At 43.3% G+C, this 24,746-nt stretch overlaps 1 protein-coding gene across 2 annotated transcripts in view; it reads left to right on the forward strand.

Moving 5' to 3' along the window:
- Positions 1-536: 536 nt before the first annotated feature.
- Positions 537-24,746, forward strand: part of CSMD2 (CUB and Sushi multiple domains 2) — a 302,970-nt gene continuing 278,760 nt past the window's right edge. For both annotated transcript variants that reach the window (XM_075773922.1, XM_075773923.1), the window contains exon 1: positions 537-766. In XM_075773922.1, the coding sequence (XP_075630037.1) occupies positions 610-766 (157 nt within the window). In that variant the 5' untranslated portion in view covers positions 537-609. The remainder of the gene's footprint in view (positions 767-24,746) is intronic.

Consider the following 24,746-nt stretch of genomic DNA (forward strand, 5'->3'; position numbering starts at 1 on the left):
ACCTGTAGTGTGTGTATTTAAAAATAAATACAGTGCTACAGCATAATCTGTGGTTTGTTGGTTCTGGTGGGGCGGGTGCTGGTGGGAGGATTGTGCTGGGTTGGGGAAGCAAACCTGAGGCAGATCTATTCGGTGGCTGCCCAGCAGCCCCTCACCACAACAGCCGTGCCCTCTCCCCTCCCCAGCATTTAGTGAAGAAGAGAACAAAGATATGGGAACGATTAATCAACTGGCTAATAAAAAAGTATAAATCCCTGGGGACTGTGTGCTGCTAATGCCGAGGAGCTGGCTCTGAGACAGGCACCGGGAGGGACGAGCCAGCCCTCCTCTCCTTGCCTTGCCTCTCCTCTCCCCGAGCTGCTGCCACACTTGGTTCATTCCAGCTGCAGAAGCTCAGAGCCTTCCATGCGGTGGGATTTTTTTTTTCTGGGCTGAAAAAATAAAAAAACCCCACAAGCCTGACCTGCTCCCCCCCCCCCCCCCTTTCCTTTCTCCTCTTCATCCAGCTGAGCCGAGGACTATCCCAATCGCAAAGGGGAAGAAAAAGGGGGGAAAAACCCAACAACAACAACCAACCCCCAGCACGCCCCGTTCCTGCTGCCCTTTGACATGCAACCTTCCTTGGGATGGGACAAGCCGGGATGCAGCTGCGGCTTTGGAAGGAACTGGGGAAAATTGGGGATCTTTGCTCTCATGACGGTGGAAGTGAGCTCCTGGAGCCGGGTGCTGCTGCTCTCCGTGGGGCTGCTGGCTGTCTCGGTGACTGGTAAGTGTAATGGAGAAAGCTGGCAACTTTAGGAGCATTTTCCTTCCTGCTCCTTAGATCAAAGGACCACTGTTAATCCTCTGGGAGGGGGGGGACGATGACACTCTGCGTGTGTGTGTATGCACTTGTGTGTCAGCACATGCTTCCCTGTAGTGTTCAATAAGGAATATATTTCCTTCAGACCTTTGTAGCTTTGTACAAGATAGAAACTATCTGTATCCTTTGGGAACAACAATTTTAAGCGATGGGATGATAAAAGGTGGCTTTACTTGCTCTCATTTCCCATCTCTGGTGGGTCAAATCATTTGTGCACAGTTGCTGTGTTGTATGCAAGATGACTGTGAAAAATGCCATCACGGTTTCCCCCTCTGTCTTTCGCTTGCATCTTAATTCAATATTTCGCTACCCTGGTGTTTGCCCATAAAATAGATTTAGGATGCCTTGCATGAAGATGGAAGCGCTTTTCTCTTATTCCTCCTGCCTTTCAAGTTGATTATCTCTTATATGTGAGCTCTCTGGCCTCAGCATCATGTTTTTTGTGAAATATGTGTTTATTGACTTGAAAGATAGCAAAAGAAGACTTGAATTCGGGGGGAGTTTGGTTATGTCTCCTCCCTTGTTTCCGCAACTACCCTTGTAGCAAAAGCATATCTAAGGAATGAAGTTTATTTCTGGTATAAACAGCAAATATTTAGGGACTGTCCTTATGTGTGTGTAGGAGGGGGAGGAGTGGGAGAGCTGAGTGTTTGGCAGTGTCTTCTTTCGACACTATGCAGTGCCCCGATTTCCAAGAGTTTCTAAGTAACGCTTGTCTTGTCTGCTGTATCTTAGGCTAGAGGAATGTGTGTTTGTGTGGTGATGTGCATGAAAGCTGCTTGGATTTTTTTTTTTTGAAAACTTTGGTATCTGGAATGCAACACTGATTTTATTATGTAAGGCAGATTTCCTGTAAGGAGATCCAGAATAAGTATTAACTGCCCCTCCTGAGTAGTCTTGCAGTGGTCCTGAAGAGTTTTGCTAACTGGAAGTATCTATTAGGGAAGGATATAAACCCACCAAAACAACCTACAAGTCCTAAATAAGGATGAGTATTTATTTTTGGTATTTTTTTCCCTTTCTTTAGCAGGAGCATTTAGTCTGTACACAAAAGAAAAACCATTCCAGCAGCTTCTGTTGTGCTTTTCTGATACAAGTAGACTGATGTAAGGTACCTAAATATATAAGGTACCTTACTATATAAGGGACTTACAGCTTTTTTCTTCTCTAAATTATCTGTAGATTGTTCATACCAGATCTTCTAGGCTTCTCTCTCTACCCGCTTGTTCAGTATATGATCCTTTCTTAGGCCCCTAGCTCTTCTCTCTGCATTTAGAGTGCTGTCTGTTCTGGATCCTTCACCCAGAGGTTGGTGCTCTGTGGTGTTTTTTCTTTGTGAGCAGATCTGCAAAAGCTTTTTAGACCTCAGATGTTTATTTGCATCAGAGCTAGAGGCACTGGTCCATAGCTTCTCTTTCCTAGCTCTTCTTTTTTAACAAATTCTGAAATGCTAGTAATGATCTCTTTGTTAAAGCAAGAGACCAACTTTGAAATCAGTGGCTTACTGCTAGATGTCCAGAACACCGTGAATGTATGCAGAGTGAATGGGCCCACCCTTTGCAGAAGCCATGGTGGTTTTAGGCTCTAACCCCATGCAGTGAGTTTAGTCTGGGTTGGGACTTCTAGTACCTTCGCTGAGCAGACCATGAACCTCTCTAGAACAAAGTTCTTAAGAGGCTTCGGTTCTAACCTCGCCCGTTCCTAGGGTTTGTGTAGGTAGCAGTAACCAAGAGTACCCATAGTGTGGCAGTAGAGCTGTATATGTAAAACTATCAGTTAGTAGTTCTGGCCGTCTTAAAAATAAAGAGGGAGAGAAATCCTGCTCACATCACATCAGCTGTGCTGTGTCAGTAGCCGTGTTGCACGGTAATGCCCTAAAGAAGGGCACGAAGCATGTGCTTTCTTCAGATGCTGTGGTGTCTGAAGGCAAGATAACGTAGCGTTGGTTTGTGCAAAGAAGCCACCGAGCTGTAGGGGAAGGTGGTGTTTTGCGATATGCTGAAGTTTGTTGTGTATGTGGGGAGTAGAGGGAGAGGAAGTGACTGGTACATTTTCCCCCCTTAGTTTTAAGGGTGCAGTAGCAATTTGACAGCAATTTGTTTTAAGATCTGCTGAGGGCACTGAATTTGTCTTTGTGAGCCGATTGTGATCAATGCGCAGCCTCTCAGAAATACAGTGTGCGTGATGATGCTGAAATTGTATTTCTTGATTGTCAAAACAGGTGGGAGCAGCAAGAGTATTCCTTTCTGTTCCCTTCTGGGTAATTAGCTGTGCATTGGCACTAGAAAGTGCACTTGGCGTTCGTATTAGCCAGGTGTATATGGTTATACACATAATGCAATTTCTTTTGAAGACCTGTTATAAAGGGGGTCTTGATACCATTATTTATGCTGTGCTTTAGTAGTCGGCATCCTGTTTTATACTGCCTTATGGAAAGGTGCACTGGCTTGAAACGTGGTCTAATCAGTTTAAACCCGTTGTAATTTTCTTTTGTCTTGATAGAAAATGTTCTTTGGTAGACTTTCCTCTGGAGAGTGTTTATGAATTTTGATGTATGTGTATGTATTTATGTTGTAAATCATCCTTTTATTTTGTTCTGTTGTCTTAACTCTCCACAGGATGAAGAGTGATTCAGGGACACTTACTCTGCCAGGGAAGGGACTTCAGTGTGAAATAGTCAGTGATTTGAGTGTATTTTTTAAGGGGTAAGGGTGTGAGATATTAACTCTCTGAAGTGGTGGATAGATGGGTTTTTGTAGGAGGGAGGGAAATGAATAGTCACCAGCCTGATTATATTTGATTGTGGCATATGCTGAAACTACAGTATTTTATGGCAATAGCTGAGCATATCGTTTTGATCGGAGTCCTCTTATTGATGCTGAAGCAGTGCGGATATTGGTGCTAAATGAAATGAATGATTCCCATGTACTCATCCATGTCTTGCTATTGCCTTTTGTTACTGGAAAGGAGTCATTTATGGAACACACTTAGAGGGGGCAGATGTTTAGAGGGTGTAGCTCTTCTGGTTGGGATCAGGCTGGCTTCTTGGTCCTTGGAGAGGTTGGGAACACAGAAGACATCATAGTGCTGTACCTATGTCCTTGCCCCTGTGCCTGGGGGAGAGGATGTGTGATCTAGTCTGTAGATTTTCAGCACTTTGTAGTGGGTCATCAAGTGGATGGGAATAGGACCCAATCCTTCCCTCTCCGTGTGCCTGTGTATGTGAGGCTGGGCCACTGTGCAGCCCTCAGGTTTGGCTGGAGTGTAGCGAATGTACTTTCTTATCTCTTCATGCTGGTGTGCACACTTGTGAGTTCTCGGCAAAGAACATCCAAATTCAGTGTGCTTTCCTCCATGGAGTATGTGCCCATAATGATGGGCAAGGAAGGGCGGGGGAAGAGGAGCCCTGGCTAGGAAGAACTTGCTAGGAAGGCTGCTGGGTGGTGGCTAGGACTCTACTTCGACCTTGGATGTTTGGATCCCAATTTGTGCTGTGGCACTGTAGGCAAGCAATTTCACTTTTGTCGTCTTGTTCTTTGTGTTGATTAAAGAGTTCATTGTTTGGGGTATGGGAGGCTTTCCTTTTGCTGTACAATTGTTTGTTGCCTGTCACTGATTTTTTTTTTTTTATTTTATGTCATGGCCTCTCAGTGGTGCTGAAGAACATCTAAGCTCAAGCTTTCCTTGCCACTGAGCTCAGCCTCTGTCATGTCAGATAGCTCCTAGGGAAATTTTGTATTCAGCTGGCTGATGGTTCCCAGCTGAGCCAGCCTGCACTAGTACAGAGGTGGATGTCTGTTCAGCTGATCCTCGGTGGCTGCCTTCCAGTTGTCTAGGAGTTTCTGTCAAAAGAAGACACTTGTCAAAATGGGTGTGGGGAATGTGATCCAGGCAGTCTGCCATAGATCCCAGTGGATATGCTTTTTGCAGGGTGGTTTAGGGCTCAGGGTGTAGTTGAGCTGTTGATCAGGTGATCATTTGTAGTATCCCTGCTATAGAAAATACATTTCTTATGCAGAAGTGACTGCCTTATTAATCAACTTTCAGGGACAAGTGAAGAATAATTCTCTTTTTTCCTGCCCCACGTGGTTTGTTAACCACTTCCACCTGTGCTCCGGGGATTAGCAACTGCTGAATTACTCTGTGGTGCTTGCTGCCTTGCTCTGGTTCCTGAGAGGCCAGTTGTTTGTGAAATGCCAAATTTCACAGCTGTGCCTCTGTTCCTGCTGAGGCCCCCCCAACTCCTACTTAAATTTGCCATGGATCTTGACCAGAGGAAGTTGTTAGGATAACGTTGAGGGGTAGACAGGTTTTGGGGAAGGTCAGGCAGGAACCTCCGTAACACTGATTGTAGCATCCAGCCATGCACTATAGCACTTGTGGAGAGTGGGCTGAAGGGTGAGTCTCATCTCTGCGTTGCTTCCATCAGGTGCAGCCAAGCCCTGAGCTGGCCTAATAGAAAGGATGCAGAATTCTGTGGCTAGACCAGTACTGGATTTGGACTTGAATTTATTGTGCTGCTAAGCTTTTGACCTTTCACTCAAAACATACTTAAGGGGCATATTGTATAGGTATAGCTGGTACAAAGATTTTGGGGAGAAAGCTGCAATAGATATCTCTGTGTCTATAGTATTACAAAAGAAATCTTACCAATTCCATTTTTATCAAAAGTATCCTGCAACATAGGGCTGGAGTAATTTTTCATAGGCTTTAGTGCAATTATAACAAAGCTATGTTCAGCTGAGTGGATTTTAAATGATACTTCTTTACTATCCTCCATGTTTCTAGGTATTGGGAGGTTTAGAAATACCACGAGTATGATTTGAGTTAGCCTTTTGCCCAACAGAAAGTATAGCAAATCAAAATGGAAGGGAAAAGATGGGGCTTTACTTTTAAGGGCTACAAAAAAGAAATGATTAACAAAGATTCTATGTTGCTTGAATTGGTAAGTCCAGCATTGAGTTGTCTATTTGACATATACAGCAGCCAAAAATGTCAGAGGTAGCGTAATCTCTTGTGTTGGCTCTAATATCCAAATGCAGCCTCTGTGGGTACAGATGAATGACGGGAAGGTTAACAGCATCAGGCTTTAAAGGGATTTCAAACCAGGTAAGATTTTTGTTCTGCCCGGAAAGACTGGCCATGGGAACTGAGATGACCTCATCAATCCTGCCTGTTAACTGGGGTTTTATAGTCTAGCTCAGTATTTTAATGATCTGTATATTGCTGTTTATTGAAACGTTTCCTTTAAATATATTTATGGAGAACTCCAATGGGCACGCTTAATACTTGTCACCTAAATATTAGTCTTAAACAGTACAGCGTAAGTCCAGCCAATGAGGCTTGTATGATACCATCCAATACCTTTCACCTTTTTCAGAACAGAGGCAAACATAGAATTTAAGGGCTTTCCTTGTGAAGCACTCTTTACCTGTATCAGTGGTAAATCCAGAGTATCAAGGGGGCCGTGGAAGTCGCGCGGAAAAGACTGCTGTTGTCTGCTCAGCATCTTCTACAAGTGCCAGACCACAGAAGCTGTGTACGAGCCCTTTTCCACCCCGCTTTCCTGCCGTCACATTGGTTTGTACTGCCTTTTGTTCTCTGTGCCCCAGGGGAGAGAGATGGGCGGGAAGGGGGATGCCCAGGGAACCTGCCTCTTGGGTGGGAAGCATCTCGCTGTACCGAGCGACTTGCACAAGGTCATTTGGGGAATTGGTAACAGAACTACAAATATGTCACTCAGCCTAAAACAGGATCGCTTTTCCTGTTTTGTTTCTTAATTCTCCACAAAGGAGCGTAAAGCTACTTCTTGTGCTTCCAATGCAACTATAAGGTTATTTGCGAGGCCTCCTGTGGTGTGTGAGCGCCTACTCTGAAAGCTATGCAAGTGCCTGCTTCTCAAAGAAATCAAGATACAGAGATTAAAAAAGTGATAGTAGCACCCACAGTTTCTGTGTTTACGCAATGTTTCTGGAGGAGTGAAGTACAGTACAGTTATGGAAATCAATGTACTTTGCTTGCAATAAACATGATGCAGTGCAGTAATCTGCAAAATATATGTGCTTCTGCCATGCTATGCAGCGGCAGGCTGATCTGATAGTGGTTAATGTGTAATTGGGAAAATCCCATTGATTAAAGAAATCAAATTAACTCTGTTTCAGTCTCTTTGCTGCTGCCATGGACACAGCCAGCCAGAATAGAGACAGTGTGCTGCAGGGAGCTTGTATGTATTTTTTTTTTATACCTCCCTTGCATGAAAGTGGAGAAGAGGGGGTTTTGGGTTTTTTTTCCCCTTTTTAAAATGTGACTTCACTGTGAGCAGTATGGTGTTCGTTCTTCCCAGTGTGAGGTGCATTCCCCGATTCAGTCCCTTGCAGTAATGGTTGCAGTAATTTTCTATCCTTACGAAGCAAAGGCTTCACCACTGTAGTAATAAACTACCTGCCTGGTTTTTGTGTGCACACCACTGTCTGCTGGATGGAAAGAGAACTGGGGACTGCGTCAGAGTCCTGCTGGTGCTAGTAATTTCCGAGAGGTCAAAATAATTGTCAAGTAGGGAGATCTGATGATCTGACTTTCACTGGAAGAGGAGAAGGGTCTTGCAACTGTAGGTGTGGCTGGAGCTGTGGTTGCCAGGGAGATGTGTGATAGGGGAGGATTTAAAAAAAAAAAAAATCCTTCCCCATTATTGACTGCAAAAAATGAACTGGTGGCTTAGATTTGGGGAAGCAGGTATTTAGAGTTGAAGGAAGGGGAACATGAAGAAATATCTGTATTAGTGTATTTATAGAATGGTATACTCAGCAGCTTCATAAGCAGTGGTGCTTGGGTGTTTAGAGTGGCGTAAAGATATAGTTGTACGCAGCCGTTGCCTGAAAGAGCGTACAATCCAAACTATCAACAAGGATTGGATATAATTCTTGAGTGTTGGAGGATTGTGAAGGTAGGTGGAGGCCACAACACAGAGGGTCTTTCTGCTGGAAGTCTGCTGCTTAAGCCAGGTTTGCCTAAGGACAATATATGAGAGAGGCAACTCAGTGCCACCGGAAACCAGCTTTATATATGCATGTACATCAGAACGGCCTTGATAAGAGTGCTGCTGTGCAGGACTCGTAGGCTGGAGCTGTGGCCAAGATCTCACAAAAGCCTGGTATGTCAAACCTCACTGGCATCTTCCTTAGGACCTCCTGGTGACCTCAGCAGGCAGCTCTTTCTCCCTTTCTGTAACCAGAAGGAAGTTAGCAGCATCACGTACCCTGCCGGCAATTATTTTTCCTTCTGTCTGTGTAAGGAGGCATTGCTGCTCCTCCTTCGTTGTTAGCCCTGTAAGAGAAGCCACTGGGCAGAAGCGGTCTGTGCCCACAGGTGTTTTGCTGTGAGTGCAGGGAGGGTGGGAGGCAGAGCCAGATGCAGAAAGGCTTGCCCAAGGTCATGCAGCAGGTTGCTAGCAGAGCTAGGGATGGATTCTAGGTCTTCTCGCTCATGTGTGTTACTGCATGCTAAACAGCGGCTCGGAAACGCCATACTGTTGCTTCCAAGAGAGGTTTTTGAGATGCTTTCTCTCTCTGCAGATGAGGTCTGAGCTATATCTGTGCTAGCGGATGTGAAGGCATTTTACAGTAGTTACTCTGAAACAGAACAATTTCTCAATCCATTTATCAAAATGTCTGCAGTTCCCACTTCAAGGCAGATAAAACAACAATGAATATCAAATAAAGGTGTCTTTCAGAACATTTTAAAACAAAGAGAAGATTGGTTCTTTTGGCCTCTGGCTTGCACTCGCTCTCTGGAATATTAAGTCTATTCTGTCCTAATGAAATGGCTTTATTTGGGTTTCATCCACCTGCCTTAGTGTCACCTACATTTCTTTCAGTGTAAAGAATTTAGCTGCTTCTCAGTTGTCAGTTTAGTGAGATGCACGCCAACAGGCCGTTTCACCAAACCGTGGTCACAGCCCGGTGATCCGGGCCCCGTCAGCGCCCAGAGCCAGTTGTACTAGAAGGCGCAAGAGGTACTGAAATAGCCAAGAAAGATGAGTTAATCACAGCTAGAGAATTAACCACAACTGGGGATTTTCTGGTTCAGTGCTCTCCTGTTATTTGCACACTCTTTCTCTTGACTTGCAGAAGTCATTAAAGCCCAGTTCTCGCTGTTTTCCATGGCTGTGGCACTTACAAATCCTTGAGAGTGTGAGCCTTTGTCATTCTGTTTCACTTCCCCATCTGTAAAATGGGGATAAGTAGAATTTGCAAAATCCTAAAATGATTTACAGATTTATTCTGCAGAGAGATCTTAGGATGTTTGTGAAAAGCTTTCAGCAGATATAAATTGCACTAGGTTGATTAGCTACACAAGTTTTATGCTCTTGGTTCTCTCCCTTGATTGCATGAAGTGAATTCAACCATTTCATGTACAATTTGGGATTAATTGTGAATGACATTCTGAGGTGAAAGTTGTCTGTCTGCTATGGAACGTCAAGAAGTAAAGTATTTGTGGATAAAAAAAAAAAAGTCAGAAATATAATCAGATGCAGTTTCTGTTCCAGCGAGTATTTGTACAGGTTGTTCAGCTCCTGTAATTCATGCTGTATCACTTGTGCGGGTTTTATATGTTTGTATCCACACTTGTGCCTTTTAGCCAAAGGCTGCAGCGCAGTTTTTAAAAGCATAGCATACTCCAATGGAGATGGGAAGGTAGGAGATGGTAGCAGACTAAGAATTTCCCAGAAGCATCAGGGAATTGGGTGCTGGTCTTTAGCAAAAGCGGGGTATTGGCAGAAAGGAGGGTCTGGACCTTCAGATTTTAACTTGCCACAGGCTCTTTGGCTTCGAAGCAGCCGCTTAAATTGCGTGAGGTTCAGCCTCTTGTCTGTAGAGTGGCAAAACAGTACTGTGTAATGTATTACGAAGATGAATGCGTCAGGGATGGCAGAGATCAAGTAGAGAACTCGTTTCCTAATTATGGTACCTGTTAGTTATCAGCAGTTTAGCAATTTTTTTTTTTTTTTTCAGTTAAACTAGTGAAAGCAGAGTTTGACACTTTCTTTTTATAGCATCAGTGTCGTGGCTTTTGGAGGCAGAGGCCTGAGGTGGAGCTTCTTGCCTGAAAGAGCAGGATGAGTGGATCTCCCTAACGTCCAACTTGGCTTTTTGTTTGTAGAAAGTTTGCTGCAGAACTTTACAGTGGGGAGTGTTGTGCTGTTGTGTAATGGCTGACACCTTGTTACCGGGGGGGGTGTGTGTTCCTATACCCTTGAGATGTAGTCACCTGGAAGGAGGACTCTTTCACTGTTCTAGCTGAAATGAGCAATGCTAGCTGGCAATTTAAGCATCTTGCAGAAAAGCTGGTCATGCAGTTTGAAAACGTAAGGATGCAGTGGGTCTCATTCTGTTCCCTAGTCCTGCCTCCTTCACGTTCCTGTAACTCCATTATTCTCAGCAGGATTCTTCCCTCTTCTCATGGCTGCAGGGCAAAGGGGGATCTGGTCCTTTGTTAGACATTGGTGAGCAGTTAAAGCCAAGTTGGAGTACAGAAAATGGAACCTCATTTCTTCTGTAACAAAGGCACAGTTCAATGTTCATTTCCCATTTGATACACCGAATAATAATATAAAGAAAAATGTATTTCCTCCCAGAAAGGAAATCTCCTCCTTCAAGAAGGATAATGAAGCCTGGTGCTTTTCCAAATTCGATGCCATTTTTAAAGATGCTACTTGCATCGTGCAGCATATTGTTTATATCCCTCTATCGTTGTTTTGTCTCCATTAGGGAAAGGTTAGGCACTGATTGTGGACACTGGACATCTGTCAGCAACCATCCTGGGATGTTTTCATTAAAGTTAAGCACCACTTGCAAAAGGACTCAGTCTGTTAATATTAAAATAATGTCCCCCTGCCAAAATAATAAGCATTTGAAGGATAGGGAATTTGTCCCCAGTAGTGTTGGGGCTTGATTTCTAATGTTAAGTCCACCTCTGAAGGCAGCAGTCCTGGAACGATCAAAGAGGGACGATGTGTCACTTGGATGCTGACCCATCCGCAGGGTTGCTCCCTTTCCTGAGGGCTCCAGATCCCTTTCTACAGGCTGTGCTGCACTGTTGTACAAATCATGTAGCTCCTCAGAGGATGGCAAACAGCTGGATTGGAGTTTCTGTACTTTAGTAGGGTGTTTTAATGAAAATACATTTTAAACAGACCTGTCAGATGCTCTTGTGCTGAGGGAACGGCGTGTGGAATGGCCTCCACGCTGCAGACAGTATCTTGCTTAAGGTCCAGAGCTAAACAACAGGGTGGCTTTTTGAGTGAAGTTCTTGGGTCCTGATGATGAAGATAGATCATCTCGTACCTTGACATGGGTGTCTCATACACCAAATGATCTTCTTTTAGTAGCACGTATGGTGCTGGTTTCTTTATGTTGGCAAGATTTAAGATCTAGGACAACCCTGCAAGGCCCATACTGTTACCACCTCTTCATAGAAAACAGCTGAATCTGGTTCAAACAGAAAGAAGCTGTCTTAAGAAGAGCAAGTTTGTTCCCCTGCATTTAAAGTGCTCCAGAAAATAAAGTTTTTTGGGAGGGTCTGTCATTTGTTCCTATGAAGTGCTGTGACAGTCTTAAATTTGAGAATAAATGATGAACTTTTTTGTGTAGGACTCTAACACTGAGGGCTGTTACAGGGAGGTTTTTTTCCCTTCTTTTCCATGACTGCAGTTAGCAAATGAGACTTTTTACAAAAAATACCCAATTTGAACCTACAAGTCGATTCAGTTCACCCCTTGTTAACTCTTTGATTGAGAGCTATGTAGATTGAAGAAGAAAGGTATTGATCTGCTCTTGGGATTGAAAACTAAGATTAAATAGAATATGTCTAAGGGTGAAAATGAGGTTTTAAATAAATGGAGGAGGTGAAAGAAAAATAAAATAGTACAATATAATGTTAATGGAAATAAGTTCTGAGTTTCTTTGTTGGCTATACATGGATGGAGGTCACAGGATATGGAAATGTCTTGGACTTTGCATAGGAGTAGATTGATCCACTGCAGGTAGTGGGAATATTTGCGTACAAGTCGTGGCAGATTGGTACCTACCACAAGAATTTTTCTAAATTGGTTCAACAGGATAAAAATAAGTCTAGTTTTGTGGTATCAGAACATCCATCAGTTGCCAAGATGATGTTTGAACAGAGGGGTATTTATGGTTAGGACAGAGCTGATAGTTTTCAGTGAAGAATTTAGTTTTTGCTGTTTGTATATGTGAAATTCATGCGTAAAGGGATCGAAAATTTCAATATAATTGAGATGTTTCACTTTTCTGACAGATAATGTTAGAAACCTTTTGTAGCTATTTACTGCTTAGGGCACGTGGTGGTGTGGTTCTGGGTTTTTTTGGTCTGGTGTGGATTTTTTTTTTATTGTCCCATTGGGTGAAGTGAATTGTAGGCTTTTCTGTGTACTGTCAACTTCTGGTGACTTTCATTCATTGCTCAAGGTGACAAGTAGGCAATAGGCAATAAATATCAAGTGCAGCAATACTTAAAGGAAGTGAATGTGAAAGTGCTGTTAACAGAATCAAGTAAAAATTGGATTTATATCCCAACAAAAATTCCCAGGAGAAATTGCCTTCTGTTTGCCTTTTTTTTTTTTGTAATTCAAATATGATAATACAAGTGCAAGCTGTTATAATACAAATGCCTGCCAGAGTGTTTTGTTGGAAGATCTCAAAGCACTCATAAATGCACAGTACATTTCTCTATAGAGAGCATGGGGAAATGAGAATTGTGGTAGTAAGAGTGAAGAGCTTTTAATAAATGGAGTTATATTTGAAGTTGGTTCTTCTGTGTCGTCTTCTACAGAGCTTTTCTGTCTTATTTCTGTTCTGTGCTCTAGGTGCTAGAAAGGGATGGTGGCCCCCCTGCAACTATCAAGAGTATGTAGAGTTTTGTGTAACTTCTGTGCTTTCCATGTAGTTATAAATGCATGAAATAACTAGATTATTGATGTTTACAGATACAAGCTAGAAACTGAAATGCGGTGGGGAGGGGAAAAACTGCTTGCAACTCTCTCTGAGCTTAGAGCAGACTTATTTCTAAAGAAGAATCTATATCCACTGTATTATTCTCTTTAAGCTGTTAGTTCTCCATCAGTGTCATGACAAAATTGTTAATATTGTGAGAATTTCAAGGATTGAGGTCTTGTAAATTATTAGCGAGATAAGATTTGTAGCTAGGTCAAAGATCTCTCTTGGGGCAAGTTCCATTCTCACTGGCCTTGAGGGAGCATTGAACTTTATAGATGGACACACAGCTTCATAGCTAATAATGGCAAATGAAATTGCAGCTACTTTTAAGTCTTTTCATGATGACATGGATTTGGTAACAGGGGGAAGAGAGACTAATAATGAAAATTTATCATGAGGAAATCTTTAAATTAGGCCTTCACTGTGATTTGAGAGATGGATTTCACCTTGAACCTTATTTCACCTTTCTTAGATTTCTTTTGAGATAAAGGAGTCCTAACACCTGAGATGAAAATGAGTTTGTGTTTGAGCACAACAGATAAGCCATTTAAATGCAAATATTCTTTTACTGGAAAATAATTGAAATACAAATTGAAAAATTTATTTTGGAGATAATAATTAGCACCTTATAAATGAGACGGAGTAAAAATGCTGCTTATGAGTGGAGTCTGTTTGCATGGAGGAGTTTGTACAAATGTCTTTCATCAAATTAGCTTCTCTTTTCTGAGTTTTCATTTCAATTGTGAGTTGAGATGAACTGCTGGGTGAAACACCAAACTTGTGGGAGACATGCAAATCTTGGGAATCTCGGATTTTATCTATTGGGAATCACAGACATACCAGAAACCCACACCTGCCCTGTGTCACTTTTAAGGATGTCTGAACCAATGGGGATACATTAAATCTTCACCGTGTTCCTTTTACAGATACAGAGAGAAAATAAGAGTAAAATTTTAAGAAGCTTTTGAATCAACCTGAACATTTTCATTGGGTCTTGGACTCCGGGAGCGAGATTTGCAAGGATGTTTAGATGCCTAAATAAGTGTATATTGCCCAGTGGGGTTTTATAAGAGGATATGTTAGCTGCAAATCTCAGGTGTATTTGTAAAGGCTACAAGGCATCTGTCTGCAGTTCTTAGGCTATAAAAAAAAGTTTGTAAATCTGGTCCATTTTAAGTTCCTTGTGAAAAGGGACTTGTGGTCCTTTAGGTGAATTTGTTTTGATTTTGTGAACTCTTGCACAAAGGAGTCGCCTAATCTCTTTGATGCCTTCCTGTGAGTCCAGGGTCAAACTGAGGCCTCCCAAGTTCTAGCTTAGTGCCTTAACCATGTGTTAAACTGTATTTTCTTAGGCTAAGTCTTGGTGTCAGATAGGAAGTGTGCAAGCTTGCATGGTGTGTTGCCGAGCCATGCTCCTGTTACCAGAGGAGGATGCAGCTCTCCTCTGGCTCACTTTGGAATGTGATGCAGCAACACTCCAAAGGAGACTGGCGGTGGGATTCAGTTAAAGGATATTGGGTCAACTCAAAAGCTGTGAAGGGAAGTCACAGGAAAATCCAGCGAGGCTAGAGACAGCATGGGAAGAATATGCATTAATTGGTTAATGCTTGTGAAGTGCTTTGAAGATGGAAATAGCTATATAAGTGCTTGGTATTATTATTATGCTGACAATGGCTATGTAGAAGAGTCGTGGCGCTAAGGGAGTGGTCAAAATTGATTAAGAGACAATTTTGAAAGAGAAAGTTTTGAAGGGAGAAAATTGCATCCCTTGAGAAGAGGCCATTCTGGCTGAATATTGGGATAACCGTGTTACTTCTCTGAGCTGAGCAAATGATATCAAGTAACGGATGGTCTGCACGAGATTCCTGGTTTTGACAGGAATTATGCAGCTGTGAACTTCTGCAGATAATGACTGTTCTTTAGGCTGTTAATGAGTGGCTGCTTGCGAAGGGTGGAATTGTTGCAAGCATTAGGAAACCTGGTTGTTTAGACTTGTTTCAGGTGTGAAGGTCTCAAATGTTTTGTTTGAAGCCCAGCTTGTGAAATCTAGTTCTATCAAGAGCAATGAGAAAACCATGGAGTTTCTGGATTGTGAATCACAAAAGCATTAGTATATGTCTAGGCATCTCCAATGGATTTTCCAGCAGAGAGGAGAAAAGAGTTGATACAACTCTTCATAAGGCATTGAGGAACCTTCATTGGAACGATTGGAGTGGTGTGTCCTTTGCACAGGAGGAATTCAAACTGAAATGGGTTGAGGTTGGCAGGGGCATGATCAGGGGAATGGAAGGTGTATCTTAGAAGAGTGAAAGCATGGGGTTTATTTAGCCTGGCAGACAAGGTTGCAAGGGGATCTAGTTATTCTCTATAAATACATCAAGGCCAGGTAAAAACAAAACAGGGAGAAGCACTGTTTAAACTAACAGAAAATGTTGGTATGAAAACAAATGGGCATAAACTGGTCATGAATTAATTTTAGCTTGGAAATTAGAATAGTGTTTATAATCATCAAAGCTGTAAGGCTCTAATGCAAATCTTCCAGTGTGAAGTACAAAACAGAAAAGCTAACATATTTATAAATGGGATTATGTGGTGTGATTGCCAAGCCTGGAAGGAAACAGTCTGTGATAACCAGGAGTTCTTTAGCTTTAACTTTTTATCTCTCTCTCTGTGCATGTATGCACATGAATGCACATCCATATATATGCTTTGCAGTCCAATTTGTAGTCACTTGCTGTATCTCTGCATTTTTCTAACTGATGCCTATAATAGTGAATGCGATTATGGAAAACAAACTCAAGAGACTTGGAACTGGTAGAGAACACTTGAAACTTTATTTGCTGGAGACATGGGGCACAGCTGTTGATCAGAGTGTTTCAGACTCAGCAAACTTAGGAGTTGGACTTGTGAACATTTGCTTTCAGTTGCTGTTTCTGCATCTTGTCCAACCTGTCTGAACCAGTCACACTGTAATGCTCGTCTGAAAGTCATGTGTGTTCCCTGTCAGACTGGAAGCAGTGAGACCATTCTTTCTTACTCAGATTTTTGCATGTCCACTGTTTCAGGAAATCCCATTTGGTGTGAACAATTTTGAACTCTGAACACTGGTATTGGTGATCACAAGAGACATTGCTTTAAGTTTCTGTCAGAGAATATCAGTATTAAACCAGCTTCTTAACGTACCCAGTAAATCTGTCAGGCACAGAGTAAGAGCAGATCCCGTGTGCTAGGAACACAGTTCATGGTAAACTGAAGCAGGAGTTGTCCAAGGTCAGTTAGTGGCATGGTGAGGAAGCTGTTAATTGATGAAGTGTTCAGCTGTTCTCTAAGGACAGGATCATTGTTTTGCATTCTTTGAATAACTTTCTCATGTGTCTTGGTGTTTTTGCAGCCTGTCTCTGAGGTCTGGTAGCGTCAGTACTGCCTTGAAATGGGAGGAACAGAAATGTGTGTTTGACTTACTGAATAGCATTGGCTCTGGCTCTGCGTTTATCCCAGCAACTTGTAAGAAATGAGTGTCTGGGGTCTTGTCTTCTCACAGATCCGTGGGGGATTGCAGGTGGTTTTCAGAGGGTTGCATCCCTAATGACCGGACAGCAGAGGAGACCTCAAGGTGACTTACAGCAGGGCAAGCCAAGTGAGTGTGACGCTGCCAGTTGGCCAGCTGTTTGATTCAGTTTTGCATTGCTGTAAATGACTGGTCCAGGGAGCACCATAGTTCTATAAGGCCTTTTATACCTGCTGTGCCTGGCAGGGCATGGTGGCTGGGGAAGAGGAGGTCCGAGGCACTGTGTGCGTATGCTTTTGCTTCCATGTGCTGAATGGCAGAAGTACTGCCTGGTGATGCCATGAATCTCCCTCTTCCTAGCACAGAAACTTTCTTCTCCTCATTCCAGGAGGTGTTACAAGGATAAACTGTACTTTTAAATGGATCTGGCTAATGTACTCTGGAATATTCTGGTTAAGATCTGTCGCAGGTAAGTGGTGAGCAGTCTGCCAGACAAAGATAGACCCCATTACTAACGAATTATTTCTACAGATGCTTGCTTGTTTATCTGCTCTGTGTATTAATGACTCATCGTGGCTCTAACCTTTATTCTGAGTCTTCAGTTATTGCTGTTTAAGCAGCATCCCGTACTTCTGGTCCTGGAGGTGGCTTGTACTGTGTCATCTAGATAAAAGACTTGATTCCAAGCAGATGGATGAGTGTCTCTGTTCCTGTGTCTAGTGCTAGAGGGAAGAGGCCACATTCTGAGTCCTGGAGATACGTGGAAACACTTGCAGCCTCTGGCTTTGCTAAAAACATTACTGTTGGGCTCATCTCCTCAGAGCCCTGTTGCTGAGAGAGGCCCTAGGCCAAAATTCAGGTTCAAATTGTGTGTGTAAGGCTCATTGCTAAGAACAGTCCCCCCTGCTTGCTTTGGTCTGGGGATGTCCCTTCTCTTCCCTTGTGTCTCCGGCCGCCTCTTCCAGACCGCTCTCCTTGGCTTCCTGCAATGCCCAGTATTCAGCAGAAACCCCCAAACAATTGATGTTGCCGAATACCAAGAGCAGGAATGTTGTGAAGGAAATGAATTGGGACTCTTGATGAAGCCACAGAGTAGAAAGCTAGTTTATCTGCAGTATTGCCCAACTCTGTTAACTAGTCGTTTAGCATTCACAGAAATTTCTGCGTGTATATAAAATCAAGGTGGTGTTTTCTCCCCGTTCTCTTTTTGTTACGGCTGCCCTGTAATGAAGCCGCAGTTGAGCTGTTGCATGTGTGCCTTTGCCTAGCAACTCTGCCTAGCAACGTCATGGCATCGCAGCGAACCCGGCGATGGGGATGGAGCCGCTGGCTGTCAGGGAGCTGGTTAGAATGGTAATTTGTGATGAAAGATACTAGAGCCTCTTTTCACAAGGCTTGCAGAGCCTTGTTCTTAATTTCTTGACCTTCAGGCTTCCTTGAATACCTACAGACAGCTTTCTGCCGCTGCCCTGCAAAAATCAGACAAGCTGAGAGTTGCCTGGTAGCTAAACCTTTATATGTGGTGTGTGGGGCTTTGAAACCTTTTTCTTTAGTCTTTCAGCCAAGTCACATTACCCCACCCCAAGTGCAAGGCAAACTACGTGCAGGTGAACAATTCCTGTGACGCAGCCAATGCTGCACAATTTCAACTGAATCTGAAGCTGCTGTGTGTAACAGCCTTCTGCAGTAACAGAGGGGCAAGACTTAAAATATGTAACATTTGCCCTAGGAAGTGGGTCTGCTCTTAGAAGCAACTCTGGGGGAGAAACCCGAGAGTATGCTTAAAGCATAGCCAGCTGTGGCTGCTTAATTTGTTTTTAAAGTGTTTAAAGCTCTTGTCTCTTCCTGGGGTATTCAGCTTGGAGGCTTTTTGTTTGATTGGGGTTCTCAAAATCTTAATGCATGAGCTATTTCAGCCAAGGTTCCTTAAAGCCCCATTAACTTAAGTCACAGTAACTTGTGAACTGCAGTGGAAGACTGCATGTCCTTCATTCTAATGCAAAGGATACGAAATGAAGTCATGCTGGTCACTTTTGTCACCAAAGTGCATGTGGTTGGAACAGGGTGCAGCAAGGAACCAGAGCAGCACAAGCTGGGTTGGGTGGTTGGCGTGCCTAGTGAGTGTTGGGCTCTGTAGCAGATGTGTGAGTCTTGGACACAGCTTATGGACGGATGAAGGTCTCTCCCTTGCTCATGGCTCCGAGTGCATTGTTAGTGCAAGATCCCTGCCTGTTGCCTCACAAGGTGGTTTTTTTCCTCTTGTCACATGTGAAGAAAGTCGCCAGGGCTTTTATGCTCATCTGAGATAGGGTGGTCAGTTCATGTGGAGGAATGCTGATGGGAGGGACAGCGGAGCAAGGACCTTTTGTATCCCAGCTTGTCTTTGGCATGGCGTTGCAGTCAGTGGGTATGTTTGCACTGCATAGTGCATTAAAGTGTGAGTGTCTCCTGCCGGTGTTGACAACGTGCTGCTGTTCCCACGTGGCACAGTGCTCTGGAGAGGCCAGCTTGAAGCCCGTAGAGCTGTTAGCGCCACGGTGTGTGCAGCGGCACCATGGATGGTGGTCTGGAGATCATTGCCAGGCTGGGACTTCCCTGCTGCCAGCAGAGCTTGCCCCACTGCAGGCTCATAGCGTGTCCCAGCTCCGAATTGTACGGCTGGTTGATATTGTCTGATTCTACGACAGTTTGGTTGCAGTAGCCTGGCATGATGTACTAGATGATCTTTAAGGTCCCTTCCAACCCAAACTGTTCTGTAAGTTACAGGCTAGGCTCTTTAGTCTGGCTCCACATGTGCTCCAGATTCTCCTATATCTATTGTGAGTGATGTGAAAGACTGGTATCTAAGTGGAGCTCAGCAATTGAACTTGGTGTGTGTTATAAGTGCAGCTCCTTTTCCAGGTGCTGCCTTCAGATTTGAGGAAGTGAAAAATACCCTAGTTCCCTGCAGGATTAGAGGGGAGTATCATCGTCCTTTTGCAGAGAAAGCACAGCCTGGAAGTGTGTGGGGGGGTGAGATTTTCCCGGTTCTCTTTGTGCTCAGTACTAACTGCACGTGCTTCGTGTGGCCATCCCACTGCCTTTGGATTTACACTATTTACACTATTTATTGTATGGGATAGAGTGGGAAGAAACAGATCTTAAATTTACATGAGGAAACTTATTTTTGAGTCCTTTACTCTGGTTTCAGGCAAGTACAGAGGGATGCCAGTGTGGCGAATCTTTGTAACTATGCAGATGGAGTTCAACTCTGCGCAAAGCAGGGTGAGCTGTGGTGTGGTTGGCCTCGCTGACAGGATTCCTATGCTTTGGTCATTGTTTAAAGGTTCAGGATTTTCTTTCTTTCTGGGTATGTTCCTTGCATCAACAAACCGTTTGCTTGGCTAAACGTGGTCTCTGTAGGTCAGCAGAGCGTGGAAACAATCTCTTCTTTTGTGATACAGTCAGAACAGGCAGAGCCCCTTTCACTACTTTGATGCACATCTGTTTTCAGGAGCCTTCCAGGTGAAGCTGTCAATGTGGTCTTTGTCACCATTTTTTCAAGGAAGATGGTGAACAGACACTGAGAATGTTCTGTGTTGTGGACTCATTAGTAATTTAGTAATTTAAATTCCTCATCAGTATTGGCCAAGCAAAGTTTTCTTTCTTACGCGTGGCTGAAATGTTCTATAATGTTGTACCCATTGCTGTCCAGTGGAAATTGGATCAGGGGTGTATGAAGCGGTATGCATGCCTGTGTTTCTCCAACTAGCTAACTTCAGTTACTGCAAATACAGTACCATATTTTTTAAGATCACTGGTGTGAATAGTCAGGAAAATATATATTCATTAATGTGTCTCAATGAACACAGACTTCTCTAATATTTACTTTGGTACTGCTTAGATTCAAAAGCGTGCGTTAGAAGGGATTTTCTAGATGCTTATTAGAATAACTCCAGAGTAATATTTTAATATCTTCTATTATTAGTCCTTAAGCCCTCCTGCTTCCCCTTCTTACAGTCAAATAGGAGGGAATCAATCTCCCTTTCCCTTCACTCTGTGCAAGTCTTCGCCTGAACGCTTGTCCTGTTTTCTAGCTTGCTTTGCTTCTGTTTGGATTGTAAGCTTTACAGATGGTAAAGTGCTATATAAATCTGCAGGGGTGATTGAGAAAAATACAGCATGCACCTGGGCAAAGCCAGCATGCCACTGTAGTGTCTCTTTGATAACCCCACAGGAGTAGGTGCTGTGGTATTCCCTACAGAACAGCTCAAGTTCTTACCAGCCACACAACATAGTAGTGTGATTTTTTTTTTTTTTTTGCTTCCTCCCTTTGACAGCAATCTTGTTTGTTTGTTGTGGTTTTTTAATAAATAATTTAAAAAATCTGATGAGGGTCTTTGAAGGCTGAAGTCCATCCCTTGTGTTTGCAGGTCATTCCAGGGTAGGGATGGAGCAAGCTGGCAGGGGACAGCCTGCGCCAGGTCAGCGTGCCGTGCTACCCTCCCTCTGTTAAGAGCGGAGGACTTCAGCCTCAAGGGACAATCTGGCAGCTGCTGCTATGACCAGTGTCCTCACTTAGGCAATTTCTAGCTTAACCAAATGAGGCATTACTTTCCAGCAGCTGAAGTCTTTGGCCTCTCAGCATGTCAGGGGACTGCAGTGCAGCTGTAAGACAGGACATATGTGCAGTGTCATGTTCTTGTGATTTCAAGTTTTGTCCTGCAATGGCTTTTGATGTTACCTGAAATTGGACGTTTTCCTTTTTCTCCACAGCATGTCAGAACTCCTGTGACCTTGCTCTTGGAAGTATATGCCCTTTCCAGGTTCAAACACAAAATATAAAACCAAGGTATAATAAAGCAGAAAAGACTGTCTTCAAAGGAGAAGCTTAGCTTGGCACGGAGGAGGGAAGGTGCCAGTGGGGTGACAACCGGCTTCCCAGCCGCAGGGGTGAGGCAGTGTTGAGCTTGGGCTTAGCTGTAGAACGCTGTCCAGTTTCTGACTGCCCACTTCAGGACAGGTATGGAACAACTGGGGAGGGTCCAGAACTTCACTGGGGGGGTGTGGGGTGGTCAGAAACATCATTGAACAAGGAAGCATTGAACAATTTGGGTTCATTTATTCTGTAGTAGTACTTTCCAACATTTTTGGGTCTGTTGACCTCAGTATTTCCAGTGTTAGTTGCCTTTATTTCTATGAAGGTGCTTATTGTATTTCTAGACAATTTAAGAGAATAGATATGAGGCTATCTTCCTTTCTTGCTTTTCACAGATGCCCCCAGGCATTCTGAGCTGCAGGTTGAAAACCCCCTGTCTGAGGAGGAGATGGCTTGGGAGGATAAACTGTCCTTTGAGTCCAGTGTAGGTAGGAGAAAATGCCATGGTCTAAAGTAATAACAGGATGAACCTGGGCCAGACATTAAGGAAATGGAGAGCTACGATGCTTTTGTCCAGGTTTTTCTTAATCTGAAGAATGTCAGTGTCCTTTCCAAGGTACGGTGGGAGTATTATGTGGTCAGAGCAGCGTGGCAGGATGTGAGGATGGTGCAGTGACAGTTTGAAGTTCTAGACTTCCCTTCCCTCTTCTGAGCAAGTACTTGTAGTTTCCAGCTGGTGGTTTGGTTTGAACTTCTACTGGGGAACTCCACGGTCAGCAATGTGACTAGAAATCCAAAACAAGGAGGAAACTTGCATAATTTTCCAAGACAAATTTTTTTGGTTGGGAGAAGGAGGGCATATGGGGAAAAACTAAATCCATCATTGCAGCATCTTCACTCCACCATCATCTTTTCTGTTCCTCTCTTCTTTCTACTTGGGAAGCCCTTAAAATTGAATTGTTATGCTAATGTTGGAACAGTGCCTAAACGTAACAGATCTCTGCAGTAACAGTCTAAAAGCCTGGGCAGCACTAAAGGGACAGAAAGTGATGACAGAGTGGGAGTGAAAGACTGTTGGAATGGAAGGGAAATAATGTCTCTCTCCAGAGAACTGGAGGTGACTAAGTTGGTTTCGGGAATGATATGTTTGATTTGCAGTATCACGGTATTGTGCCATCCTGCTGAAAACTCACATACTGCTTTTGATTTGAGGTGGATGTTATAATTCTTTCTGACTTGGCAGTAGTGGCATGAGTTGGATTCAGATAAAATGCATGTTCTTTGCCCTCGCGTTCTTCAGTTTATCACTCCGTGTGTTCAGAGAGAAAAAGGCACTGGCTATCTGAGATGTAAATCATCCTCTTGGTGATGTGCTTGGATCTACTGGCTTTTGATTAGAAGTTATAGTTAATGGAATGTGTCTGCATTATTTATTACCCAGAAGGCTTTGATATAAGACTGTAGGTTAAGTTAAAACTATGAAAAGGTGAATACTTAGGGAAACAAGGCTTAGATTTATGAAGTGTGGAGGTACTTTCCCTGTTTGTTCACTTAAATTGTGTGAACAAGAGAGTTACAGCTAGGCTATGGGTAAACTACTTACTGTTTGTGATTGTCTGTAATTTATAATACTACTATGTAAGGAAGCATAATTAGCTGCTGATAAATGATTCAAAACGGTAAACATTAGGAAAATGAATCTTTTTTCCTATTTACATGGCAGATCAGTGGTGTGTGTGTTTTCTTTTTTTAAAAAAAGAGTTCTTAAAGATGAACTGTCAAACACAAGAGGTGAGTGTTTAGTATGTTCTTTGGAGAGAAGGTTGTGAAAAGCCCTGTGTGAAGGAGCTGGCTGTGGACATCTCACAACCCACTCCTGATGAGACTGTTCCGAGGCCAGAACAGGGTTTGTGGCTCCGTGCGACAGGGAGTGTTCAGTGATGACGCCAGGCGCTGATCCTGTGTGGTGGCATGTACCCAGTTGTGTGAGAAGCTGAAGGAGTCTTGTGTGGTTTTATGTGTTATCCCACAAAGGAAGCTGGGGCACTTCTGCACCGAGTTTGGCTGTTCTGTCGCCATCCTTGAGCTCTACTCTATTTATCACCGCCTCCAGATGTGCTCTCAGGGGATGCTGAAAACTGATGTCAGCATTTGGGTGCTGTTTCTGAGTTGGGTCTAGTGTCTTGGTTTGAAGAACTTCATGCAATGAAGGTGAATGACTAAACAGTAATGTAAATAGGAAAAAACTGAGACATTACTGATGTATGAGCAGGATTTGGCCCTGGCATTTTAGTCTAGGATGGAATGTGTTTGTGTCTGCAGGATATGGGTTTCAGTTTTCTTGGGGAAAGGTTTTTTATGTTCATCTGTTTCACTGAATAGGCTAGAACAACACAAAATAGAAACATTTGTGCCTAAGTAACAATAACTAAAGAAAATGACAATCCCAAAGTCTACTGCGTTAAGGAGAAGACAGCCATGTATCACCAATAGATGGTACTGCTGAGAGCAAGTCAGTGTATATGATTTGGTATTTGTTCCTTTTGAATTGTGCAGTGACCATACATCAGTGTTTGCTGAATTAGGTTTCTTTTCTGCTGAGAAACAAAGTACATCAACTTATATTTTAGGAAGCACTTAGAAATAAATTAAATTCTGTTTCCCCCTCTCTAAAGTATTGCTTCCTTAGGTATTAACATGGTGTAAATCAACATAGTTAAAACACTTCCTTGATTTACACCGCCATGGATCTGGCCTGGTAAGTTTAAGGAATTGGAAGTAGGTGGAAGATGATGTTTTGTACCCATTTTCTTTGCACTTGTAATGTCAGACAATGCCTTTGTTTATTATTTAGCTTCTGACAACTTGGTGAAGATTTGTGGTGACAGAATTTGAATGTACAGTTTATCTGAGTCTGTAGAGCTGCTGAAATTCTGTCAAGTGATGAAACCCAGTCCCAGGCAGGGGCTCGAAGGGTACAGCAGCTGAGGCAGCTCGCTCCTGTGTGTCAGCGTTGTTTAGTTAAAGGAAATAACAAAATTCTGTTGCTATGAATGTGTTTGCTTGATTGAGTGACCTCTTTTGTAAATGTAAATTGGTTTGTTTTGATGAATGTACGGTGGCCATCATGACTGCCAATCACGAGGCATGGAGGAGATGAGAACCAGTTGTGTGCTACCCACACTGCAGTCGTGGGGGGGTTGGTTCTGCTCCAGAACTCGAGTAGCCATGTTGCGTTAGAGGCCCTGCTAAAGCAGGAGTGACTGACACGAGAACAGTCCCACGCTCGTGTCTCTAAACAACTTCAGTGTAAATAAACCTCCCACTAGCTTTTATCTCAGTTGTGTAGCTTGTACTGTCAAAAGAAGCCTTGGTTTTGGAGTACGAGGACATTCAGCCTCTTGCCACGAGGAGGTAGGAAGATCGATACCCAGAATGAAGCTTGGAGGGATTTGCACCTTTCCTGCTTAAGCAAGAGGCAGCTGCATTCAGCTGATACTTATT

The sequence above is a fragment of the Balearica regulorum genome, chromosome 22 (assembly GCF_011004875.1).
Source record: "Balearica regulorum gibbericeps isolate bBalReg1 chromosome 22, bBalReg1.pri, whole genome shotgun sequence".
Classification (NCBI taxonomy): Eukaryota; Metazoa; Chordata; class Aves; order Gruiformes; family Gruidae; genus Balearica; species Balearica regulorum.